This window comes from Lampetra fluviatilis, chromosome 41, assembly GCF_964198595.1.
Source record: "Lampetra fluviatilis chromosome 41, kcLamFluv1.1, whole genome shotgun sequence".
NCBI classification, from domain to species: Eukaryota; Metazoa; Chordata; class Hyperoartia; order Petromyzontiformes; family Petromyzontidae; genus Lampetra; species Lampetra fluviatilis.
In genome coordinates, this window is record NC_136315.1 from 10467858 (window position 1) to 10494256 (window position 26399).

General features: G+C 53.4%; 1 protein-coding gene across 1 annotated transcript; it reads right to left on the reverse strand.

Annotated features, from left to right (window-relative positions):
• LOC144946615 (myozenin-2-like) lies at nucleotides 1–23573 on the reverse strand. Its single transcript, XM_078875630.1, has 6 exons — nucleotides 23495–23573; nucleotides 11272–11375; nucleotides 9117–9265; nucleotides 7758–7887; nucleotides 749–926; nucleotides 1–590 (listed from the first exon to the last, which is right to left on the reverse strand). The coding sequence occupies exons 2-6, from the start codon at nucleotides 11351–11353 to the stop codon at nucleotides 344–346; spliced, it is 786 nt and encodes a 261-aa protein (XP_078731756.1). The 5' UTR covers nucleotides 11354–11375; nucleotides 23495–23573; the 3' UTR covers nucleotides 1–343.
• Between the last annotated feature and the right edge of the window lie 2826 nt (nucleotides 23574–26399).

A 26399-nucleotide genomic window follows, 5' to 3' on the forward strand; every position in this document is an offset into this window, starting at 1 on the left:
ACCGGTCCAGAGTTTTGCTTATGCTAAACCAATGCTGCTGACAATGATGCACTCCCAGAGGGCTGTGCGGCTGATTGGATATGAAAAAAAGGTGTTTTTTTTGTTTATGTGGAGGGACAGATGTGTGGGGAAGGAGGCGTTATCGCCCGTTTTCTGACTTCGCCTCTCAATGACGTGACTCTCTCCATCAGCAGAGAGCCCCGCAGGGTCGGGCACGAGCCCAGACCCGTGAGAGGTGGCGGCGGCCGGGGGGGGGGAGGCCTTCACGGTTGGATCGACTGGCCGGTTGATGACTGTGAGACCATGATGATGACGACGTCGTCGTCGCTCTCGCTCGCCGACCCTACAGGTCCTCGGACTCGGAGCCGTCTCCGAAGGGGGCAAGCTCCAGGTTGATGCCCAGGCTGAGCTCCCCGCTGGGCCCGCTCCAGCCCTGCGGCGTGCGGTTGAAGGTGGGCCGCGCCGTGAGCCCATCGGACCCGAGGAAGCCCCCGTCGGAGGACGGCTCCAGGGGCGGCAGCTCCAGCTTGGGCATGTGGAACACGGTGACTTGTGACGCGTTCTCAAAGCCGCCGTACGGCGTGGCCAGCCTGCGTCGCCACGGAGACCGCACGTCCACCGGACGACGGGAAAAGAGAGAGACGGTCGGTCGGGGTACACGAGGGGGGCAAAGATGACGGAGGGGTTCCCTCCGGTGCGATTGCACCACCCCCGCACTCAATGGCCATGCCGCCACCGCGCCCGTTACCTGTTGAAGCTCTTGAAGCTCGCCTTGTCGGCTGCCGGCCCCGGCTGGGCCATGCTGGGATGGACGGAGGCGAGCAGCTCGGGGTCGTCGCCGATGGCCTGCTCCCAGGGCGAGCGGTAGATGCGTGGCATGGCCGTGATGTTGAACGGCTCCGGCTGCTGCCCGGGAGCCGCGTGGCCTGGGGCACGCGGGAGGAGGCGACGGAGTGAGTGGCGCGGCGCCCGAACCGTCAGAGGCGCGGTCGAGGGCGCGTTAACCGCTTGGGGCGCTACGGTAGCGAGATGTAAACTACCTTACCTGGTATACAGGAGGTTGTGAGTTCGATTCTGATCCTGATGCATGTTGTATATTTGGAGTTTGCATGTCTCTCTCACCGTGGCAACGTGGATTTTTATCCAGGTTTTTTCCCTCTACATTTAGAATAAGCTTCACGCATTTAGAGTATTTGACTGCTATACATTTCTACGTGATGATAAGCTACTTCTTCTTGGTTCTTTCGGTAAAGTCACGTAGAAGGGAAATAATAAAATAATACAAATAAAACATAATAAAATAATTCTCACGACGTTTCGGCCACAACGCAAGCAGCCGTCCTCAGGTGAAGAACATGTCTAACGGAAAGACAGCGTCTGAATGAAACACCACCAGGCTTGGAGCGTATATTTAAGCTGGATTGGAGGGGGAAGAGCGCCTTGACAAAATAATTTGCATATCAATAGGAATTTAGCATATTTATGGGAAATGCAGATATGGGATTAGTCATTACTTGTGGAATGCGTAGGAGGTGGCCGGGGGGTTTCAAAGTCATAATATGCCCGTGCATTATGCAGGATTAGCAGCATCAAAGGGAGGGAGTAGTGTTAGCATTAATAAAGGGAAGGAATGTTAATAGTATGGAGCTGCAGCAACTAATATGCTTATAGACTATACATTGTAATATTACACTATGTATTATTCTACCCACCCTACTGTATACCACACTGCTGTATAGTCACTATACAATTACGATACTATATATTACCTTATACATTGTATTAAACATTACACTTTTATACTATTTATTATTATACAATCTGCTATACACTGTACCATTGACCGTCGCGTGAAAGGTACTAAGAGGAAGCAACGAAATATGTCAATGGGAGAGTGGTGATAGGGGACTTGCAGCGGAGCAAAGAATCCATTCTCTGCGGAGAATAAAAGATATATAGTCAATGCCAGTGAGTGGACTGCGGTCTGAAAGTCACCGTAAACGGGAACACAATCAGTTAAGATCCGAAATGGTTTATTACGTCCTTCCAATGATTGCTGAGCCAGAATCCATCTTCTCGGTTGAAATTGTTTCTGTGTTTGTATATGTGGATCGCCTCATGAACGAATCTCTCATGGTAGCCAGGTGGCTTGCAGAGAACCTCTGTCTTGGAGAAGTCAATATCATGTGAGCCCACTGAATTGTAACAGTGATCTGCCGTGGCTGAGGTGTTTGTCCTACCGTGTTTCAGGTCTGCTTTATGTTCACGGATGCGGTCCGAGACATGTCGTTTGGTTTCTCCAATGTAACTGCTACCACAGAGGCAACTTAGTTTGTAGACGCCAGGGTACTGTATGTCTGGAACCACATCTTTTACAGACGGGACCAGATCACGGATTTTATGTACTGTGTTGAATCAGACCTGGATCTTGTGTTTAATCAGGATTTTGGAGATCTTTTTTGTGACCCCAGCAATGTAGGGTAAGGTGATGGTTTTGAAAGGCTCCTCAACAGGATCCTTCTTGATGGTTGGAGTGATGGCTTTGTGGATTGTGTAGTCGGAGTAACCATTAGCCTTAAGAGTTTGGCGTACGTGCTTGAGTTCACTGGCAATGTATTCCTGGTCGGAGATGCATTGGGCTCTATGGTGTAGAGTCTTGATGAGGGAATTCTTCTGGGATGGATGGTGGTGGGAATCCGGTTTTAGGTAAGCATCCGTATGGGTGGCTTTCCTGTAGACAGAGTGGCACATTGAACCATCAGGTCTCCTTTTAATTGGGACATCCAAAAAGGGTAGCTTGCCATCTTTTTCGACTTCCATGGTGAATCTGATGGCTGGGTGTATGGAATTGATGTGGTCGAGGAATTGGTCTAGTACAGGCCGGCCATGTGGCCAGATGACACAAGTGTCATCTATGTACCTCTTCCATAAGGTCGGGCGTAGAGTGGCAGTCTGGATGGCGTCAGTCTCAAATTTCTCCATGAAAACGTTGGCTACAACCGGAGATAGGGGGAGCCCATTAGGGTGCCCTCAGTTTGTTTGTAGAAAGTTCCATTCCAGGTGAAGTATGTATTGATTAAGCAGTGTCTCACCAGGAGGGGTAACCCAGTATTCAGACCTTGATGAACCAAGTCTTCAATGATTGCGATGGTGTCAGGTACAGGAACTTTGGTGAATAAGGAAACCACATCAAAACGGACCGGATCCGTGAACATAAAGCAGACCTGAAACACGGTAGGACAAACACCTCAGCCATGGCAGATCACTGTTACAATTCAGTGGGCTGACATGACATTGACTTCTCCAAGACAGAGGTTCTCTGCAAGCCATCTGGCTACCATGAGAGATTCGTTCATGAGGCGATCCACATGTACAAACACAGAGACAATTTCAACCGAGAAGATGGATTCTGGCTCAGCAATCATTGGAAGGACGTAATAAACCATTTCGGATCTTAACTGATTGTGTTCCCGTTTATGGTGACTTTCAGACCGCAGTCCACTCACTGGCATTGACTATATATATTTTATTCTCCGCAGAGAATGGATTCTTTGCTCCGCTGCAAGTCTCCTACCACCACTCTCCCATTGACATATTTCGTTGCTTCCTCTTAGTACCTTTCACGCGACGGTCAATGGTATAGTGTATAGCAGATTGTATAATAATAAATAGTATAAAAGTGTAATGTTTAATACAATGTATATGGTAATATATAGTATCGTAATTGTATAGTGAATATACAGCAGTGTGGTATACAGTAGGGTGGGTAGAATAATACATAGTGTAATATTACAATGTATAGTCTATAAGCATATTAGTTGCTGCAGCTCCATACTATTAACATTCCTTCCCTTTATTAATGCTAACACTACTCCTTCCCTTTGATGCTGCTAATCCTGCATAATGCACGGGCATATTATGACTTTGAAACCCCCCGCCCACCTCCTACGCATTCCACAAGTAATGACTAATCCCATATCTGCATTTCCCATAAATATGCTAAATTCCTCTTGATATGCAAATTATTTTGTCAAGGCGATCTTCCCCCTCCAACCCAGCTTAAATATACGCTCCAAGCCTGGTGGTATTTCATTCAGACGCTGTCTTTCCGACAGACATGTTCCTCACCTGAGGACGGCTGCTTGCGTTGTGGCCGAAACGTCGTGAGAATTATTTTATTATGTTTATTATTTTATTATTTCCCTTCTACGTGACTTTATCAAAAGAACCAAGAAGATGAATCCCTGCAGTCACGAAAGCTTTAAATCGATAAGCTACTTGGTTGAGCTATCATTTGTGGCCGGATCGCTTCTGAAAATGAGCTACATAGCTCGGTGGGCCTTACCTGGTAAAATACAAAAAATAGTTTCATTTTAGCTTGTTGCAGACGTTCGCGGTTGGAATCTGATGGGCCACCCTGGATGTCACTGTGCTGTCTGTGCATTCACCGTCAAATGCTATGCGCCGCTTCACTCACAGTGGACGTTAGAGATCCCGTGACGTCATTCGCTATTGCATATTGTGCGCTGGCGTCACGGTCCATAGTTGCTAAGATTTGTGTTACTCAATTGAGATCGCGCACGGCAACATCGCCCCTACCACAGACCACGCCTGTCAACCGCAGCAGCAGCGCCTGCCCGTCGCTGTGAGAGCCACGGCGCGAATATTGAATGCGCGCTCCGTTATCCCTCGCACACACTCGACCGCTCGGTGACGTTGGCCGTTCATAACAACGTCGATGTGGCCTTGCATGCGACCTCAACGACCCCGGCCCCGGCCCCGACCTCGCCCGCCCGCCCGCCCACTCAGCCGACGGACGTTGGGGCCCGGAGCTCCATCACGGCCTCGGTCATCAGCGTCGTGCTCACGGCTAATTGCAAGGCCGACCGTCAAATGCCAAGTTCCGTGACGGCGTCTCCTCGCTCACCGGAGCACGGGGGCAGAGATCCCGAGATCGTCTCCTGTGACGGCCTCGAGGCGGTGATTCGTTCAGGCGATTCTAGGGCAATAAGTTGCGGCACCGTTGCCTATTGTGATACGTTTACCTCCCCAATTCTAGATACATTTGACCGGGAGAAGAGGTCACGTGACTACCTGAGGTTGTGTATGTACGTTGAACTTCTTACGTACCGACAATTAGCGTGGTTGGCTACATATGCTGCAAAAGAAGTTCAACATACATACATTCATGCACCGTATGTAGCCAACCATGCTAATTCGTGCTGCTCTGTAGATCAATCACATGGTGGGGGTGAGAGTTTAAGATTGGTTCCTTGAAGGATGCGCCAAATGTGTGGCAAAGGGAAGACCCAAAGCCAGACGGTGGTGATAGAGGTGGTGATGGTGGTGGCGGTGGTGGTGGTAGTGGTGGTGGTAGCAGCGTTGGCGGTGGTGACAGTCGTGGCGGTGGTGGTGACAATGATGGTGGCAGTGGTGGCATTGGTGGTAGCAGTGGTGGCGGAGGTTCAGAGAGCCGTGAGGCGCTGCAAGGATGGGTGGTGGTCGCGGGTTTCTGAGGAGATGGAGTCTGCCTCAATGGCCCGCGATCACAAATCGCTCTTTAACTCCATAAAAAAAATTACTTGCAGCGCCACACCTATTACCATCATTAGGGGAAAGAACGGTGATCCATTATCCGACCCCCAGGAACTGGTTTGCGGATTTACTGAGCATTTCTGAGGTCCTGGGGGAGGGGAAATCCCTCAGCCTAGAAAACATCGTGGGGATGACCCTGCTGAGGCTGCGGTGCCTCAAATATTGGAAGAAATCGCCCCCTGTGAGTGGCTGGCTGACGTGCCATCTGTTGAGGAAGTACGATCCAGATTCTGAGACCAGGAAAGGCACCGGGCAGAGATGATCTCCCAAGCAAAATGCTGAGGGAGGGTGGAGTTTGTGCACAGACTGTCCTACATGACATCATAACAACAGTCTGGACCACTGGACGGGTTCCGCAGGATTGGAAGGATTCCCTGGTGGTCGCCCTCTTTAAGAAGGGGGACCACACAGACTGCAACAACTACAGGGGTATCTCACTCCTCGGTGTGCCGGGAAAGGTCCTGGCAAGGATTTTTCAACATCGCCTTGCTAGGCACTCTGGGGAGAGGCTTGCGGAGTCCAATGCGGTTTCAGGAAAGGGCGGTCCTGCATAGATGCCATATATTTTGTCCGCCTGCTACAGCAGAGGTGTTGGCCCGGGCTCTGGGTTGTTCTTCGTGCTTTCGGAGTCCCTCACCCTCTGCTCACGATCATTAAGGACCTTCACGATGGTGAACAGGCCCGGGTAAAACTACGTGGCCGGGAGTTGGAGCCATTCCCTGTTCACCTTGGGGTGCGACAGGGATGTCCTCTGGCTCCCACATTATTTAACATCTATTTCGACCACGTAGTTCGTGAAGCCTTCGATGGCTGTACCGGAGGAATTTCCATCTGGTACAGATACAATGGGAGGCTGATCGATGCCCGGGTGCGGTCAAGGGATGGCTCCCTCTTGGTCAACCATGTTACGTATGTCGAAGATCTGGTAATTACTGCTGACTCAGAGGAGGAGTTGGAGGAGCTGCTGCTGAACCTGGAGCTTGCCACTTAGAGGTGGGGCCTTACCATCAGCCCCACCAAAACTAAGCACCTGCCTGGGTATTTTGTACCATCGGACATTCCACCCCCACAACTCCCAATTGGTGATGGGACAGTTGTGGAGAGAGTGGAGAGTTTCCCATACCTGGGCATTGTGCTAATGACCGGCTCGAGTATTACAGCAGAGTCCTTACTCCGAATCAGTCGAGCGGTATTATCTTTTCATCGGTTGCGTGACGCTGTGTGGAAGCTACCTGGTCTGTCGCACCGCACGAAGCTTCAGGTATTCTCGGCCACAGTCATTCCCTTCCTTCTCTAGGCTTGCCAAACGTGGACCCCCTAATGGAACATCTTTGCTGGTTATAACATATTTAGGCTGGCCTGCCTTCGATCCATCCTGGGTTTAATCAGGCAGGATTATGTGAGGAGCTCACAAGTCCTTTAAAGATCTGGACAAAGTCCCATCGGTGAGCTCCTCCGGCAGGCAATGCTCCGTTGGCTGGGTCATGTAGCCCGTATGCCCAGCCACCGCATGCCTAAACAGCTTTTGTTCGGCCAGATAGAGGGGGCTAAACGGGCGTGGCACGGGCTAGAGAAGAGATGGAGTGATGTGGTACAGGAGGATGTGGAGCTGAGTGGACTTGCCGATGACTGGTACCAGCGGTGTCAAGATCGGCCTCTGTGGAGGAGGCTCGTGAAGGACGCTACTGGGCAGTTGGAGGCAGTCGTTCTCCAACAACAACGGAGGGCGGAGGAGCGGTGCTCACAACAACAAGCGGAGCGCCGGGTGGCGAAAGCACAGCAAGTTGGCACAGTCGGGGGCACAGGTGGTGCATCAGCCAGTCATCTCGGTCAGTCGACCCGTGGCAACTGGGTCTGTTCCTTGACCTCCTGCCAGCAGGCGTTCGACACTTCACGTGGCCTCAACATGCACATCGCCTGGCACAAGCGTCGTGGTGACGTCACCGCCACTTAGTGGTGATTGGCGGTTGTTGTGGCGGTGGTGGCAGTGGTAGTGACTGTGGTGATGGTGGCAGTGGTAGCAGCGGTGGTGGTGTAACACCAAGCCCAGCTGGTCGGTTGTCGACTGCGCCCCTTCTATGGGAATCCCGTGGAACGGAGGGAGCGAGGGCGACGCGTGGCGTCGGCCACCGCCGCGACCCTCGCGACTCTCCGAGCCTCACCTGGGGCGAGGGCGTCCGGGTCGGTGCCGTCCTGGTTGCTCACGGTGCCTCCATCTGTGCCCCCGTTCACGTGGCCCGAGCCCAGCGGCTCTCCCGCCACCAGCTCTCCGTCCTGGCCGTCCACGCAGGCCTGCACGCGGCACGGACGCGGGGGGCGGCACGGCGTGACCACGGCCGCTCTCTCTCACGCCGTGTCCATGAAGCGGGTGGAGGACATCGCCTGTTTATTTTAAACTACATTTTTTTTTTCATTTTAGCTCTTTTTCAGAAGGGACCTGGCCACAAATGATCGCCCAACGAAGCGGCTTACGGTGTGGAAATATATAGCAGCCAAATACTCTAAACGGAGGACATGGAGAGGAACACGCAAACTACCAAATATACAGCAGGCGTCAGGGTCGGGATCGAACCCACGACCTCTTGCATACCAGGCGAGGCAGTTAACATCTCCTAGCCACCGCTGCACCCAGAGTCGCTCGCAACCAGAGGGGTTTGTGGGTTTTCGCAACATTTTTTCCTTTTGGGCGCGAACCGGCCACATTGTTCCATGGAAGGGGAATCTTCACCGCCGGCTCTGCAGGGCTGTGAGCGGGGGATAAGCGCGGGATGCTTCAATGCTCATCCGAGTTGGGAAATCGCTTTGAAGGAATTGGCCAAACGTCCCAAGCATTGCCCTGCTGAAGGTGAGCGTCGAGACTCGGCGACGCTTTCCTGGGTAAATAAAGGCTTGAATGTGCAGACAACATAATCGTTAATATGATATCATCCTACATTCTACACCAACTTAGGTCAGCCGGTTGGTTCAGCGGTAGAGCGAGCGGCTCGCAGTGGGAAAGGTGGCGAGTTCAAGTCCTGGTTGGGGGTTGACTCGGCACGTCACCCCTCCGCGGCGGTCGATAAAATCGGTACCATTTTTACAGGGAAGTCAAACGGCGGTTGCCCTGTGGTCGACCCACCCTAATGATGGGAGCGTGGAATTACCACCACTGGCTCTGCAGGGCTGTCGACTGGAGACGGAACACCGATGACTCTGACGCTCTCATTCGAGCCAGAACTCACTCCGAGTGGCTCCCCATCGCAGGCGTCGCTGTGCTGGGATTTACGCGCGTGATTCGCACAGGGTCACTCACTTATATATCACGGTAGCCTCCTGGTTATAACTCTCTGTGATTGAACAAGTCCCTCTTACTGAGTCGATGGGCCTACTCTTCCACGCCGGGCCGGCTGTCTCCGAAGACTCGGAGGGTGGGAGCCCCCTTATGTCCCCACGCTTTACCCAACGCTCCGATCGGCTACTCCCTGTGGGCTACACTCGTGTGCCACTCGGCTCCCGCTGGGGCGAGCTGCTCTTGTGCCCACCTCGCTGGCAATCGTCTCGTAGGTGAACTTCTCCACCCTCCTCTGCCTCCGCTGGAACATCTGTGAGCCCCTGTTGGAGTGCAGCGACAGCTCCTCCAGCATGATCTCCTTGGGCACGCTGATCTTCTTGCCCAGGTCCTCATCTGCATCTAGAGACGGAGATGTCAGAATATCAAAATCAGAATATTTATTTATACTGGAGGAGGAATCCAATGATCTGTAAAGATCTTTTTTTTTTTACAGATTTCCAAGTCGGGGAGGGTCAGAACGTTACAACACAGGAGTGCAAAGTATAGGAAAGGTAAACAAATCACTTCCATATATATCAATAAAACTAAACAATGTATCTTACCAGGTGAGGCACACTGAGCCATTAGCTTCTTATTCAGAAGCGACCTGGCCACAGATTATAGCTCAACCAAGTGGCTTATCATCACGTGGACATTTATAGCAGCCCAATTTCTCTACAAATGTGTAGGGAAAAACCGGAGGACCTGGAGAAAAATCCACGTGACCACGGGGGGAGAGACACGCAAACTACAAATACACAGCAGGCGTCAGGGTTAGGATCGAACCCCTGACCTGCTGCGTACCGTGTAGCGCCCTTGATCAGGATCCATGTGAGAAATCCAGGAGGCAGGGGGCCACGGAGGGTGGGAGTCACGGAGGGAGGGGGCCACGGAGGGTGGGAGGGGATACCGGGGGAAGGTGGTCACGGAGGGAGAGGTCCCCATCACATCCGCATTGGTGATGCCACGGTGGTGGTGGTTCGACTGGGCCGCGTTTGGAAACACGGAGGCGAAAGGGCGTCACGTTACAAACCCCGATGTGGCTGCAGCAGCTGTTGTGGATTCATCATCGATATCGTCATCCGTCCCTTCGCATAGCGCGGGCACTGCGCAAAGTCGCGGGAGTGGTGAGGCATTGCCGCACACCACGACCTCTGTCTGCAGGCCACTCGAGTGAGTTGAGGAGCGGCGTTTGACGAAACCCGTGGTCAGTGTTTTTAATTGGGCCGTGTTGCATCAATGTCACCACGGCCTCTCTCCGCTGACTCTGGTTGCCCATCGAGTCACCTTGCGTCCCCTTCCTCGTATAATTAAAATATATATAATGTAGGCAAAATCTAATTCTTCACTGAGACTTAGTTCGCATCTTAAATAAAGTATTGTTACAGTTAGTCTGCGGTTAAATGTGTTTTGTTTTCTTTAAAATATTCTGTGCATTTTAAGTTGACTCGAATAAACCCAGGTGTATGTATGTTGACCTTTCGCACCGTACGTAGCCAACCGTGCTAATCGGAGGTGCGGGGGAAGGACAACAAACTAAACACGAAAAAAGCAGTTCTTAACAAATGGGTTTTCAATTTAGACGATGATTTAAAAGTGCATAGTTCCTAATATCGGAAGAGAGACCGTTCCAGACGGCCGCAAGGAGCGCATCTAAAAGCGCGCGATGCGGTGACCGTCTCTGTTCGACGCTGAGCCAAAAGGCGCCCCTGCCGAGAGTCGGAGCCGCTGCGCCCTCTGCCCAGGCGATTATCGCTGTCTCGAGGCGCGTGAATTCTCTTCTCTGCGACGCGAGTTCCACACCACACGCTGGGCAGGCTGCTGTGTCTCACCGAGAGCGAAGCTCATCCGCCGTTTCAATATTGCAGCGGCATGAATGTTCACGCTCCGGATATTGATGCCCCCAATAAGGCCGCTGTTCTCATTATGCGGTCGCAGTGCACAGTGCGATCCAATCGAGCGGTGAAAGTGCTCGAGTGGTCTCGATGTGGTTTCATCGTTAACGTTGGCTGAGAGGAATCCGCAATAACAGCCTAAACGGAATTATGACCATAATACTTACACGCGCATGTGAGGTCTATTTTTCAGCAATGTTTTTATGTTGTTGTTCCGTGTAAAAATGGCCTATGGGTTCAATCGAATGCTTCGTGGGCTCCGCACCGCAGTTCACTGGGTTCACGTGACAAATCGCTGCAATATGCACGCGTGGTCGTATCGCCATCTCTCACAGTAAAGTTCATCGTGCCTGTCAGGGTGGTAATGTGGCCCAGAGTGACGTGGCCGAGAGCAGAGGGTCGGCCAAACTTTCAAAGAAGGAGGAGGAGGACCAGGCCAGGGGTTGAACCCAGGCCCCAGAGGCTGCTCACCGTCGCCCTGCAGGCCCCGGGCGATCATCTGCGCCTGTCTCTTCCTCTCCTTGGTGACGCTGTCATCGAACGCGGTGTCCATCCTGCGAGTCGAGGTCGCCTGCCTGTGGACACCGCAACGCACGCACGGAACCGCAACACCTTCGCTGATCTCGCCATGCAGCATCAACCATCATGCGAACTCCGCTCATCCTCGCAGCAGCGTAGGAGGTGGCGGCGTTTGACTATGGCCATCGGACAAAGGCGGTGGTCACCGCATCGCCCGCGTGCAGATGCGCTTCTGCGGCCGTCTGGAACGCTCTTCCTTCCGAAATTAGGAAGCCGCTGGAGGTATGCACTTTTACGTCTAGATGGAAAACGAATTTCTTTACAACTGCTGCTTTTTGTGTTTAGTTTGTTGTACAGTGCGAACGAACTTCAACATGCATACAACAAAGACGAAGATCCCCCATATAGCCTGCACAGAACCGCTGGGGTAAGTGCTGTTAGAGCACGCACCTATTCAGGCGTCTTTGTGAGACCGGCGTTATAACAGAATCATCCTAATCATTATTTATCCTGGAGAAATACGATGAGCTATGAAGCTCTTTTCACAGATCTCCAGTAGAGGTGGGTCAGAAAGTTACAACTGCAAACAATACAACAACATGATAGGCGTGCAGAGTATAGGAATCGAAAGCAAATATCTAAAAATAAATACGTAAAATATATAAAGTATATAAGTTTAAATTGCATAAGTAACATCGACTCCCAAGCTTTGGAGCAAGAATAGTCCCAGACCACACTAAGACCACAACACACAGTCCCTCAATACAATGGCACATTCAAATTGTACTATCGATACACGGCCAAGGATTAAAGTTACAAATCACATTGGCAAATGCAGTTTGCTGTATATCCACCACTAATCGTCTGCTTCAGGATGTTTTTGGAAGGGACATTGTTGTCAATCGAGGCAGGAAACAAGGTCGTTCTGTCACCTATTCCTATTCTTGGGATAGCTAACAGGCAATTCGATGGACGCCTTGGGTTTCTTTGGATTGATACTATGGGGTTGATGAATTAGCGAAGTAGAGCGCAGATTCGCCAATGAGTAGTGTATGGATGAACAGGGCCCAACCCCTCCCCCACTGCTCATCACAATTTGTTCGCGGCTCTGGTGACATTCACAATAGGCAGTGGGAAAAAACCCCTCGTGCCGTGAAGACTCGGCTCGGTTGGGCCAGTGAGGGCGCTACAGTGGCCAGGAGATGTTAACTACCTCGCCTGGTATACAGGAGGTCGTGTGGTATACAGGAGGTCGTGTGTTCGATCCTGACGCCTGCTGTATATTTGCAGTTTGCATGTTCCGCTATACATTTCCACCTTGTAAGTCACTTCGTTGGACGACCATTTGTGGCCAGGTCGCTTCTGAAAAAGATAATTAATTGATTAAATAAGACAGGAAACAGGTCACTATGGAATGTCTTGGTGGCAACAAAATGTGCAGCAGTTAAATTTTATTCTCCCCGTGGTGGTGCGGACTTGTCTTCGGGACCTCCTGTTTTTCCTTCCACATTGAGAATCATCACGCGTTTAGAGGATTTGGGCTGCTATAAATGCCGTCATTCGCGGCCAAGTCGCTTCTGAAAAACAGCTCTAGCTCAGTGGGCCATTACCTGATAAAAAAAAGTGTTAATAATAATCATCTGTGTCACGACTAACGACAGTGCTTCTCAGTGTCGTGTTTGTGGCCAATATTGGGCCAAGGCGGCCATGGCTCATTCCCTGTACAGAGTGCGAGCAAGATGGCCGCCTGAGGCGCGCGCTCCCAGCAGCGGCTGGCGGGGCCGTTTGTGAGGGGGCCGAGGGAGCCGGGGGGGGGGGGCCGACGGAGCCGGGGGGGGGGGGGGCGTGATGAAAAAAAAGATGGCCGCCTGAGGCGCGCGCTCCCAGCGGCTGGCCGCTTGTGGTGGGCAAGAGGCGCGAGCAGAGGGAGCCGACACTGACTCACTCATAACATCATACACTCACTCATCATACACTTGTAATGCGGGCGTAAACGACCTCCCGGAAGTGACGTCATGGGGGGAGGAGTTACGTCACGTGGGGGAGAGGGTAAGGGTCTATAAGGGGGGTAACCGGAAGCAGTCGGGAGTGATCGGGGACTGGGAAAAGTGAGAGGCCACGCAGGGCGAAGGGTGAGAGAGAGTGGTGAGGTCGCCACACACCCGAGCCACGAGGATCGGCACCGTCGGCCAACGGTGACCGACCCCGGGGCAGGAGGAACAGCGAGGAGGCTGCAGAGAGCAGCGGGTCTGCAAGGGAGGAGTCGGCAGCAGGGGTCTGTACGACGTGACAGCGGCGGGGCTGCTAGGAGGGAGTTTGGGCTACGTGAGCGACAGCAGCCTGGGGCTGCAGAGTGGAGAGTATATAGGGGAGTACCGTGAGGGAAAAGAGATCGAACCCAAATAAAGGACACAGGACAGAGAGAAGCGTCCGAGTCTTTTATTACACTGGTGTCAGAAGTGGGGTTCGAACCCACGCCTCCATTCGGAGACCAGATGTTGGATGATTCCTTGGTAACGTTACGTAAGCGGCCTGTCAAGGGGAGTGGGCGACTCTGTGCGGGCGGCGTGCCGGAAACCGCTCTCCGTGATGGCTTGCTGATGTGGAGGGAAGGGATGCAGGAACGCTGGCGTCTGGTTGTAGCGGCATCATTGCGGTACGAATTGATTAGGACTCTGCATTGTGACACGCTTTTACATCTGGGGGTGCAGAAGACGCTATTGACGCTGCAGCGAGACTACTATTGGCACGGCATGACGACGGATGTCGTCGGGCACGTTCGCGCGTGTCCCGATTGTGCCCGCCGTAAGCCGCCTAAACATCCATATGTACCGCCGATACAATCCATCCAGGTGTCTCGAGTTAATGAGTTGGTGGCGTTAGATATTTTGGGACCCTTTTCGCCATCCGCTAGGGAAAATAAATATTTGCTGGTAGGGGTGGAGTACCTCTCCCGCTGGCCGGTGGCCTGGCCTTTGCCTGACCAGTCAGCGGCGTCTATCACGGACACCTTTCTTTTTGGGTATGTTATGGACAAAGGGGCGCCGGAGAGGCTCCTTACAGACCAAGGCCGGAATTTTTCCTCCAAATTGTTGGGGGAGGTGTGTGCGGCGCTGGGTACAAAAAAAATACGGACATCTCCCTACCACCCACAAACGGATGGTATGGTGGAACGGCTTAATCGGACCCTGTCCGCCATGTGCCATACGGTTAGTGAAAAACAATCGGATTGGGATTTGCATATCCCTGGGGTGCTTTCAGCGTACCGGATGACGCCGCATGCGGCTACAGGATATTCACCGTTTTTTCTAATGTACGGTCGTGAAAACGTACCGCCGATTAATGAACAGTTGGGAACCGAGGCGAGGGGACCTGTCAAGCCTCTTCCTGATTACATTCAGGACACCGTTCGCCGAGTCACTGAAGCGCGGGTGGAGGCTCGCATGGCTACGGCCAAAGCCCAGGCTCGGAACGAGCGGTGTGCGCGACGTTCAAAAGGGGAATGCCCTTGGAAAACGGGGGACCTGGCCTGGCTCCATTGTCCACAGGTGCGGCCAGGTACCTCTCCTAAATTACATAAGCCATGGCAAGGGCCGGTTCGCCTCATCGAGGTTCCCAACCCACAGTCGGCGCGTGTTCGGTTTGGTTCTCGGCGTTGGTTCGTCCATACATCTCGGTTGAAACCATACGTGGCCCCTCGACCGGATGCGTCATCTCCTGAGGTTGCCTTGCCGGGGTCTGTTGCTGCCGACTCGCCCTTGCCTGCGCCTGCTGACTTTGCTAGAGCGCCTGTCGTGCCTTTCACAGACGAGCCGGCCGTGACGCGGCAGGGGAAAGCAGACCCAGCTCGGGGTGCGCCTACCACGGCTGCGGAACCTTTGAGGCCCGCAGCCCTTCCTACCCCGCCGCGGACACGATCGCGGGACGCCTCTGATGCTGCGCCTTCGGAAATAGGGGACCGGGACGTTGCCAGGCCTCCAATAGCGACAGACGAACTTCAGCCTGTCGCTCTTAAAACCCTGCCACGTTCCCGCTCGGCGGGAGGGCCACCGACCGTCCGGGACGGCCCGGCGACCCGCACCCGCTCGAAATCCCTCACATTTCGTTAATTATTGTGTTGTGTTCTTGTTCTTTCCGTATATTATCGTGTGTTCTGTGTCCTTTTTCGTATTCGGTCGTGTTCGCTCGCATTGCTTATTAGAGTTGTGTTCAGCCGAGGTCGGCTGGATTTTCTCTACGGGGGAGGGTGGTGTAATGCGGGCGTAAACGACCTCCCGGAAGTGATGTCATGGGGGGAGGAGTTACGTCACGTGGGGGAGAGGGTAAGGGTCTATAAGGGGGGTAACCGGAAGCAGTCGGGAGTGATCGGGGACTGGGAAAAGTGAGAGGCCACGCAGGGCGAAGGGTGAGAGAGAGTGGCGAGGTCGCCACACACCCGAGCCACGAGGATCGGCACCGTCGGCCAACGGTGACCGACCCCGGGGCAGGAGGAGCAGTGAGGAGGCTGCAGAGAGCAGCGGGTCTGCAAGGGAGGAGTCGGCAGCAGGGGTCTGCACGACGTGACAGCGGTGGGGCTGCTAGGAGGGAGTTTGGGCTACGTGAGCGACAGCAGCCTGGGGCTGCAGAGTGGAGAGTATATAGGGGAGTACCGTGAGGGAAAAGAGATCGAACCCAAATAAAGGACACAGGACAGAGAGAAGCGTCCGAGTCTTTTATTACACACTCACTCACTCACACATCATACACTCACTCACTCACACATCATACACTCACTCATCATACACTCACTCACACATCATACACTCACTCACACTACCACTGACTCACTCACACATCATACACTCACTCACACTACCACTGACTCACACATCATACACTGACTCACTCACACATCATACACTGACTCACTCACACATCATACACTCACTCACACTACCACTGACTCACTCACACATCATACACTGGAAGTGTCATGCTGCCAGCTATGGCTGCAAGTTTGGTCGTACGTGTTATGTATATCGTTTATTGTTAATTTTTTAATCACAGTTCCTATGATTACTGTTGTTACATTGTTTTTATAGCTTTATTTTGGTGATTCGAAAACATATGGTTAATCTAAATTGTCTTATGGTTATTGTTGACTTTCACCACATTGGGATTTTTGCACACAGCGTTTTAATGCGTTTTTTTATATATTTGCTGGTTTATTCCAGGATGTTTCTGTTACGCGTCGTTGCTTTAAGATGTTCTGTGTTCATATTTTGTTTGTTGCGGTTGCACTCGACTTAAGAGCCGCATGGCTCACAGGGCTATACTTAATACATGAACTTGGCTCTCTCTGTCTCGCAGCTCGGCACAAAAGACAGAGGCGGATAGCGGAGGGCATGCAGAAAAGCAGACTAAACTAAACTATTTTTTTTAATTTACTAGGTAAGGCCCCCTGAGCTATATAGCTCTTTCTCAGATAAGACCTGGCCACAGAAGATAGCTCAACGAAGTGGCTTATAATGTGGAAATGTGTAAGCATCCAAATACTGGAAACGTACGTTTGTCAATGTGGAGGGGGCCATTGTCAGGATGAAACCCTCCTGTATACCAGGCGAGGTCGTTAACGACCAACAGATACGTCGGAAAAGCGGGCAGACATTGCTTACGCAGATAGATGTAAAGGCGGGGAGAACGCACAGAGATGTAGAGCGAGCGAGCGATGGGTGCACCACAGGTGAGAAGCCGGCAGGGAGGGCGTTGCGAGAGACAATGCGGGGGGGGAGTGGAGAATGTGCCAGGGGGAGAGAGCGCAGAGTGGACACGGAGAGATGCCGTGGCCCATCTCTCAAAATAGCCTCACCCCTCACCCCTCCCCCCCACCCCTCTCTCCCTGCCAGAGCTCTCGCACTGCGCCGACACGAGGGAGTCAGCCCCGGGCCGTGACCCCGCCGCAGATTTGGGGCCGCGCCTCCCCATCAATGACCACCCCCCCCACTGCCCTCCTCTAAATCAACCAGCGGCTGCCCCCCCCCATTGAATTCCTTGCTCCAGGGCCCACGCCAAGCGCCCTCCTGCACCACGGCCATAGAGCGTGGGGGGTGGCCATGATGCCATCGTCTCACCAGGGGTGAAGAACCTGTGGCTCGTGGTCCGGCGCGTGACTTCACTTCACACGCTCCGTGACGTCACTTCACACGCCCCGTGATGTCACTTCACACGCCCCGTGACGTCACCTCACACGCCCCGTGACGTCACCTCACACGCCCCGTGATGTCACTTCACACGCCCCGTGACGTCACTTCACACGCCCCGTGACGTCACTTCACACGCCCCGTGACGTCACTTCACACGCCCCGTGACTTCACTTCACACGCCCCGTGGCGTCACTTCACACGCCCCGTGACGTCACTTCACACGCCCCGTGACTTCACTTTACACGACCCGTGACGTCACTTCACATGACCCATGACGTCACTTCACATGCCCCTTGACATCACTTTACACGCCTCTTGACGTCACTTTACACAACCCGTGACGTCACTTCACACGCCCCGTGACTTCATTTCACACGCCCCGTGACGTCACTTCACACGACCCGTGACGTCACTTCACATGACCCGTGACTTCAGTTCACATGACCCGTGACTGGGTTGTGTATGGCGAACGCTGTGGTTCGGGCCCTGGTGCGTGAAACTGTTAGGGTTCCCCCGGGTGTACAGATGGTCATACCCTTGAGGCTGCGGAAGTGGCTCGACCAGGAAATTACTGGGGGTGGGGTTCATTTAACCCCTTCAAATAGAGCGGTTCATGGTCTCGCCTTGATAGGGGCCCAGACGATAGTGAGGGGGGATCAGGAGCCCTTCCTGCAAGTATTAAACTAGGTACCGCAGTCATAAGGCGGATACGGTGTTGGCCCACGCGACGGCTGCGTGTTGTGAGACGGATGATGTAACCACTCGGGTCGTGGTTGCGGTTGAGCGGGATGCGGCGTTGGATGATTCATGGATGGATCCGTTGTGTGCGGGTAATTCGAATTTGTCATGGGAGCAGAGGGGCAAGTTGCGGGCATTGCTTCAGGAATTCTCCGATGTATTTAGTAAGGGTAAATTCGATGTGGGCCATACGTCCTTGATGCGTCACTATATCGATATGGGTAACGCCGTTCCCATTCATCAGAACTAATTTCGGTTTAGTCCGAAGGAGAAGGAACATACTCGTCAGGCGGTCGATGAGATGTTGGCCGCTGATATAATATAATCTCCCCATCAACCAGTCCGTGGGGAGCTCCCATTCTGGTTGAAAAGAAGGACGGGAGTTTGCGATTTTGTGTGGATTTTCAGAAATTAAATGAAGTCTCTGTGGCGGATGCGTATCCTCTCCCATGGATGGACGATTCGTTGGATGCCCTGTCGGGCGCACGGTTTTTCTCCACCCTGGATCTCTTGTCAGGGTTTTGGCAGTTGCCCCTGGATGAAAGTTCCAAACCAAAAACTGCGTTCCGGATACCGCAAGGGCTGTTTCAATTTAACTGCCTTCCGATGGGGCTTCACTCAGCTCCGGCCACGTTCCAGCGACTTATGGAGTTGGTACTGTCGGGGCTCCAATGGGATTCATGTCTGATCTACTTGGATCACGTGACTGTCCTTGGAAGCACGTTCCGGGAACATCTGCAGCAGTTGCGTGTGGTATTTGTCAAAATGCAGGCGGCTTATTTGAAATTCAAGCCGCAGAAATATTACCTTTGCAAAAGTCGGTTCGCTACCTGGGTCACATTGTTCATGAGTCTGGGATCGCCACGGACCCTGACAAAACTGCCTGTGTGCATAAATGGCCAACTCCCACGTCGGTGGGTGAGGTCGGCAGTTTTGTAGGGTTCGCGTCGTATTACCGCCGCTTCATGCCCGGGTTTGCGACGATCGCGAAGCTGCTCCACGCTCTTATGTCAAAAGGCCAGAGGTTTCAGTAGGGGAAGGAGGCCGCATTTGTTGCGCTGCGCGACAGCCTCTTGAATGCACCCCACCGTCGATACCACGATTTCTCCTTGCCATTTATGTTGGATACGGATGCCAGTGATTCCAGGATCGGCGCCGTATTGTCGCAGGTGGAGAACGCGGTGGAGAGCGTAGTCGCTTACATTAGTTGGGTACTGTCCCCCGCAGAGCAGCGCTATTGTGTTACACGCCACGAGTTATTGGCTATCGTGCACTTTGTACAGCAGTACCGCCCGTACCTCTATGGTAGGAAGTTCATGGTACGCACAGATCACGCGGCTATGCAATATGCGCTACGAGTTCACTAGCCGTTTGCACAACTCTCGCGATGGTTTGAAATTCTGCAAGATTATTCGTTCGTAGTCACCTATAGGAAAGGGTTGCGCCACTGTAATGCGGACGCTCTGTCACAGTTATCGCCGAAGAGCCAGTGCGCATGTTTGATGGGCACCGGCCATTGTAAGCAGGTGGATGCTCCGCCACCCGTAACGGGGGTGGCACGCGATAATACTATTGGGCTTACACATGAGGAATGGGGGTGCCTCCAGGCGAAGGACGCCTCCTTACTGAAAATACGGCGCCGAGTTGGTACGCCAAGCAACAGGAAAGGTCCAGGGGGTATGTCCCCCGTGGTCCTCCGAGATGGGCTACTAATGCGCTGGGATACGGAGGTACAGCCAGCTGCTCTGTGGGGTAGGGTAACGAGAGCTGCCCATGTACGAGTGATGCACCTAGGGGTGCAGAAAACGTTGTCTACGTTGAAGCGCGACTTCTTTTGGCCCAGGATCTTGGAAGACGTCCACAATGTGCTTACCGGAAGCCCCCGCCGAGGCTGAACCGACCACCGTTGCAATCTATTGAGATGTCCCATGGAAATGAGCTCGTTGCCCTCGACATCCTCGGGCCATTTCCCACCACTCTGAGGGGAAATAAATTTTTGCTGGTAGGGGTAGAGTACCTGTCGCGGTGGCCGGTGGCATGGCCCCTGCGGGATCAGTCGGCGGCGTCCATTACGAATGCGTTCCTGTATGGTTATGTATTGGATAAAGGGGCTTCGGAACGTCTCCTCATGGACCAGGGTCGAAAATTTTCTTCTAAATTGTTACAAGAGGTATGTGATTTGTTAGGGACAAAGATAATTGGAACTTCGCCCTACCATCCCCAGACTGACAGAATTGGTAGAGCGTTTACATAGGACCCTTACGTCCATGTTGCGCCAACAAGTTAACGAGGCACAGTCCGATTGGGACCGACACGTTCCGGGTGTTCTTGCGGCATATAGGATGGCCCCTCATGCCTCTACCGGGTGGTTCTCCCCGCTTTTTTTTATGTACGGGAGGGGATGCAACCCCCCCATGGAAGCCCAGTTAAATATTGAGCCAAGCAAGTAGAGAGCCAATGTGCTGGAACTTATGAGCCTCACCCTTAAGCGGTTCCGGTGGAACCTGGTCCCACAGAACCCTGGTCCCGTGGAACATGGTCCCGTGGAACCTGCTCCCGCGTGCATGGTGCAGCTTTACCAGAGGCTATGCTCATTCACCTTCATCGGCGGAAACGTTTGTCGGTGGGTGACAAGAGACCATCGCCCCCACAGGGTCACAGTGGCTGTTGGGAACCACGGACGCGATGTCCCCGTGCACTCCACGGTGTCCTCTTGCCTTCCATCGCATCATCGTGTTCATATCTCATCATTGTGTTCATATCGTAAGCGTAAGATATTTGTCCGCAATGTGTTCATTCACGATCATTGTGCGATCCCTGGATGAAGAGCGCTCCTCTATAAGTCCGAATTGCTGTTGTTGTTGTCGTCCTTTCAGGGGTTGTGTCAGAGTGGAGGACGCTGGGTTGGCGTGTTGCTCCCCCTTGGACCGGTTTGGTGGCGAGTGAAGATTCGATTCCCCTGCACGCGTTCTGCCGGGGTGTACATAATCTCTGGCGGGAAATGCTACTCGGCAAGACCCATGAGGCTGCTTGAGGGATGACGATTCATTATTCAACCGTGGCGATTTAAGAGACGTTAAATTTCCTTCCTGTCGTGTTTAGATCACATTTATTAACTTGGCACACGGTAAATTGTTACATAGTGGAGATATATTTGTAGTCAAAAAAGTTGTGAGATAATGTTTTCGTAACAAAGTTAAAGAGTCTCCCTTGAGCAATGGTCTGAGTCTCAGATCCGTTGCTGGCCCTGAGCAAGTGGTGGACACTCCACATTACTAGAGTGCCCAGTCTACCCTCTTCCTAATCAGCACCAGCATTGTTGGCTTTCCACCACCACATGGTGGAAACTCCACGTTACTCTGGAATGATCTTGTCGACCTTCAATGAACGCTGCTAACACCACCGACTTTCCTGGGATTGGCGAGAAGCTCGCGTTACTATGACAGGGCCAAGTGCATCCTCGTGTCATGCCACCACTGCGGTGAAGTTACTCCCCAACCTCGGAGAGACTGATGATGGTGATGACAGAGATGACAGCGATGATGGCCATGACGGTGACAGTGATGATGGTGATGATGATAATGATGATGATTAATGCATATGACAATGTTGTTCAGGTTGATCAGAATGATAATGAATTGACCCTGGCCGGGAATTAAACTCGAGGGTCTCGTATGACCTCGGCTTGCTGAGCCCAACTGGGCCGCATCTCAATCTGACTCGACTCAGTATCCTGCACACACACTGCGCGGAGTCTTCGTACACTCCGTGTCTCGTCGCGTGATGGAACCAGTCGTGTAGACCACACACACACTCACTCTCTCTCTCTGGCTACTGTGTTGTGGCCTGCCTGCAAAGTCACCGACACAGCTGCGCTAGCGAGAAAATAACTCCAGTGTTTTAGGAGTCCATGAAAACTCACTCACTCACACACTCACTCACTCCTATTGGAGTCCATGAACACTGACTCACTCACACACTCACACACTCACTCACATAGGAGTCCATGAACACTCACTCACACACTCACTCACTTACACACTCACTCACGCACTGACTCACTCACTGACTGACTCACTGACTCACTCACTGACTCACTCACTCACTGACTGACTCACTCACTCACTACACTCACACACTCACTGACTCACTCACTCACTGACTCACTCACTCACACGCGCTCTGCGACACGACCCGGCGGGTGCGTGTTGCCCGCGCGTTGCAGAGGTTCGCGGTTCGAATCGGGCAGGCCGCCCCGATTAATACGTGTGGGTGTATTAACCGTCGTTAAGGCTACGCCTCGTCGTCGTCTGCTTCGATCACGGCGGATGTCATAGACGCAGTGAGGTCATTCGCAAAAGTCGGTCCTCTGTGTGCCGGCAGGCGTTAGGGGGTGCCAATTTCGTTTTCCGGATTTAAAAAACGACACCGCAATGTACACATATTACACGAGAGGAGGCGATCATTGCTCGCCGACTGTGAAACAATCGGCAGGACCCTCCTGCAAACGACTCGTGAGACTCAATGAGACTCTCCTGGGCAACTTAATAAATGTTCGAACAACAACACCACAACAACAACAACCATCGCATGATTTTACAGGGGGTAAGTTCAACGCATTGCACATAGTCCGCACACGAGGACGGATCGCAGCGTTTCTCCTTCTCGCATGACAACTCGGGGGCAGCTGGAGGGCAGCCGGAGACAGTTATCGAGGGGGGGGGGCAGCTGGTGGGGGCAGCTGGGGGCAGTTAAGGGGGGCAGCTAGGGGGGGTATCGACGGGGGGCAGCTGTGGGGCAGCCGGGGGCATCAAGGGGGGGGCAGCTAGGGGGGTATCGAGGGGGGGCAGCTTGTGGGGGCAGCTGGGGACAGTTAAGGGGGGCAGCTAGGGGGTATCTAGCGAGGGCAGCTTGTGGGGGCAGTTAAGGGGGGACAGCTGGGGAAGTTTGGGGGGCAGCTAGGAGGGGCAGCTGTGAGGCAGCTGAGGGCAGTTAGGGGAGGGGGCAGCCAGGCGGCACCCAGGGGCAGCTAGGGGGGAGCAGCCGGGGCAGCTAGAGGAGGGGGCAGCTGTGGGGCTGCCGGGGGCAGCTGTGGGGCAGCCCAGGGGTGTCAGCTTGAGCGATGCCGTCCGAGTGGAGTTCGTGGTCACTTCAGAACTCATTCACACGACTGACCTGTGTGCACGGGGGGTTAGCGCATGAGGTGTTCGTGCAAGCGTGTTAGAGATGCGGCGTTGGTTCTGAGCGCGCGGTACCTGGAGCGGTGTGGCGGGGCCCTCTTGCTGGTGCCGGGAGACGGACGCGAGTGGCGGGGAGAGGTGGTGTCGTGCTGCCAGCGAGTGCGGAGTGGGGAGTGTGGAGTGAGTGAGTGCCCTTGGGCTGTGGGCGGCCAGGGACAAGCACAGACGACCCTACCCCACCCCCCACACACATAGCCACACAGCCAGATACACACACACACAGCCAGATACACACACACACAGCCAGATACACACACAAACATAGCCACACAGCTAGACACACACACAACAACAACCGCCATTCGCCACTAAGTGGCGGTGACGTCACCACAACGCTTGTGCCAGGCCATGTGCACCTTGAGGCCACGTGAAGTGTCGAACGCCCGCAGGCAGGAGGTCACGGGGCAGACCCAGGTTCCACGGGTCGACTGACTGAGACGACTGGCTGATGCACCACCTGTGCCCCCTACTGTGCCACCTTGCTGTGCTTTATCCACCCGGCGCTCCGCTCGTTGTTGTGAGCATCGCTCCACCGCCCTCCGTTGTTGTTGGAGGGCGACTACCTCCAACTGCTCAGTGGCGTCCTTCACGACCCTCCTCCACAGAGGCCGATCTTGACACCGCTGGTACCAGTCATCGGCAAGTCCACTAAGCTCCACATCCTCCTGTACCACTTCACTCCATCTCTTCTCTAGCCCGTGCCGCGTCCGTTTAGCCCCCTCAATCCGGCCGAACAAAAGCTGTTTAGGCATGCGGTGGCTGGGCATGCGGGCTACATGACCCAGCCAACGCAGCCTTGCCTGCCGCAGGAGCTCGCCGATGGGACTTTTCCCAGATCTTTCAAGGATTTGTTAGCTCCTCACACAATCCAGCCTGGTTAAACCCAGGATGGATCATAGGCAGGCCAGCCTAAATGTTTCTAACCGGCGAAGATGCTCCATTAGGGGGGTCCACGTTTCGCAAGCGTAGAGAAGGGAGGGAGTGACCGTGGCCGAGAAGACCTGAAGCTTCGTGCGGATGGATAGACCAGGTAGCTTCCACACAGCGTCACGCAACCGATGAAAAGATATTGCCGCTCGACTGATTCGGAGTGAGACCTCTGCTGTTAAACCGGAGCCAGTCATGAGCACACTGCCCAGGTATGAGAAATTCTCCACTCTCTCCACTACTGCCCCATCACCGATTGGGAGTTGTGGGGGTGGAGTGTCCGATGGTACAACATACCCAGGCAGGTGCTTAGTTTTGGTGGGGCTGATGGTAAGGCCCCACCTCTTAGTGGCACGCTCCAGTTCCAGCAGCAGCGTTTCTAACTCCTCCTCTGAATGAGCAGCAATTACCAAATCATCGGCATACATAACGTGGTTGACCAATATGGAGCCATCCCTTGACCGCACCCGTACATCGATAAGCCTCCCATTATATCTGTACCAAATGGAAATTTTTCCGGTACAGCTATTGAAGGCTTCACGAAATACGTGGTCAAAATAGATGTTAAATAATGTGGGAGCCAGAGGACATCCCTGTTGCACCCCAAGGTGTATGTATTTTTAACCGGGGGCCGCTCACCATCATGAAGGTCCTTAATGATCGTGAGCAGAGGGTCAGGGACTCCGAAAGCACGAAGAACAACCCAGAGCCAAGGCCCACTGATGGTATCATAGGCCTTGACCAGGTCAATAAAGCAGAGATGTCGGTCTTGTTGGAATTCCCTACACCTCTGCTGTAGCAGACGGACAGAAAATATGGCATCTGTGCAGGACCGCCCTTTCCTGAAACCGCATTGGGGCTCTGCAAGCCTCTCCTCAGCGTGCCTAGCAAGGCGATGTTGAATAATCCTTGCCAGGACCTTTCCCGGCACACTGAGGAGTGAGATGCCCCTGTAGTTGTTACAGTCTGTGCGGTCCCCCTTCTTAAAGAGGGGGGCCTCCAGGGCATCCTTCCAGTTCTGCGGAACCCGTCCAGTGGTCCAGACTGTTGTGATGTCATGTAGGGCAGTCTGTGCACAAACGCCACCCTCCCTCAGAATTTAGCTTAGGAGAACATCTCTGCCCGGTGCCTTTCCTGGTCTCAGACTCTGGATCGCCTTCAGTACTTCCTCAACAGATGGCACCTCAGACAGCCACTCACAGGGGGTGACTTCCTCTTCCAATATTTGAGGCACCACAGCCTCAGCAGGGTCATCCCCACTTTGTCCCACGATGTTTTCCATATGGAGGGATTTCCCCTCCCCCAGGACTTCACAGACATGCTCAGCAAATCTGCAAACCTGTTCCTGGGAGTCGGAGATTGGATCACCGTTTTCCCCCCTAATGATGGTAATAGGTGTGGCGCTGCAGGTTACTTTTTTGATGGAATTAAATAGGGATTTGTGATCGCGGGCCATTGAGGCAGACTTCATCTCCTTAGCAACCCCCGACCACCACCCATCCTTACAGCGCCTCACGGCTCTCCGAACCTCCGAGCGAAGGCTGCGGTAATCCTCATTCTCCGACGTGGGATGCTGTAGCTGAAGAGAGTGGGCCTGTCGCTTTTTCTCGGCCAGCTTGAACACTTCCTCTGTCAGCCAGGGTCTCTGGGTAGGTCTGGACCGCGTACCCAAAGCAGCCATTGCAGCTGCCTGAGTCACAGTCCTAAACCTCACCCATTTGCCATCGACATCTGGAGGAGTGGGGGACGATGCCAACCCCAGCCGCAAGCGATGATGAAATTCTCGCTTGCACTTTCATCAGCTAGCTGAGATCAGGCCACCTTAGGTTTGAATGGGGTCTTGGGTGTACACCCACCACCGGAGTGGAAGAATGGCAGGCGCATCTTACAGATGACTAGTTGATGGTCAGAGGGTAGATCAGCTCCACGGTAGGTCCTGGTGTCAAGAACATGGGCTCGCATCCACTGGTCCGTCACTATGTAGTCCAGCAGA

Coding starts and splice junctions, on each gene's coding strand:
- LOC144946615 (XM_078875630.1), bottom strand. CDS start 11,353: ATGGACACCGCGTTCGATGACAGCGTCACCAAGGAGAGGAAGAGACAG. Junction 9,266..11,271: donor CCGGGGCCTGCAGGGCGACG/GTGAGCAGCCTC, acceptor CTCCGTCTCTAG/ATGCAGATGAGGACCTGGGC. Junction 591..748: donor AGCTTCAAGAGCTTCAACAG/GTAACGGGCGCG, acceptor GTGGCGACGCAG/GCTGGCCACGCCGTACGGCG.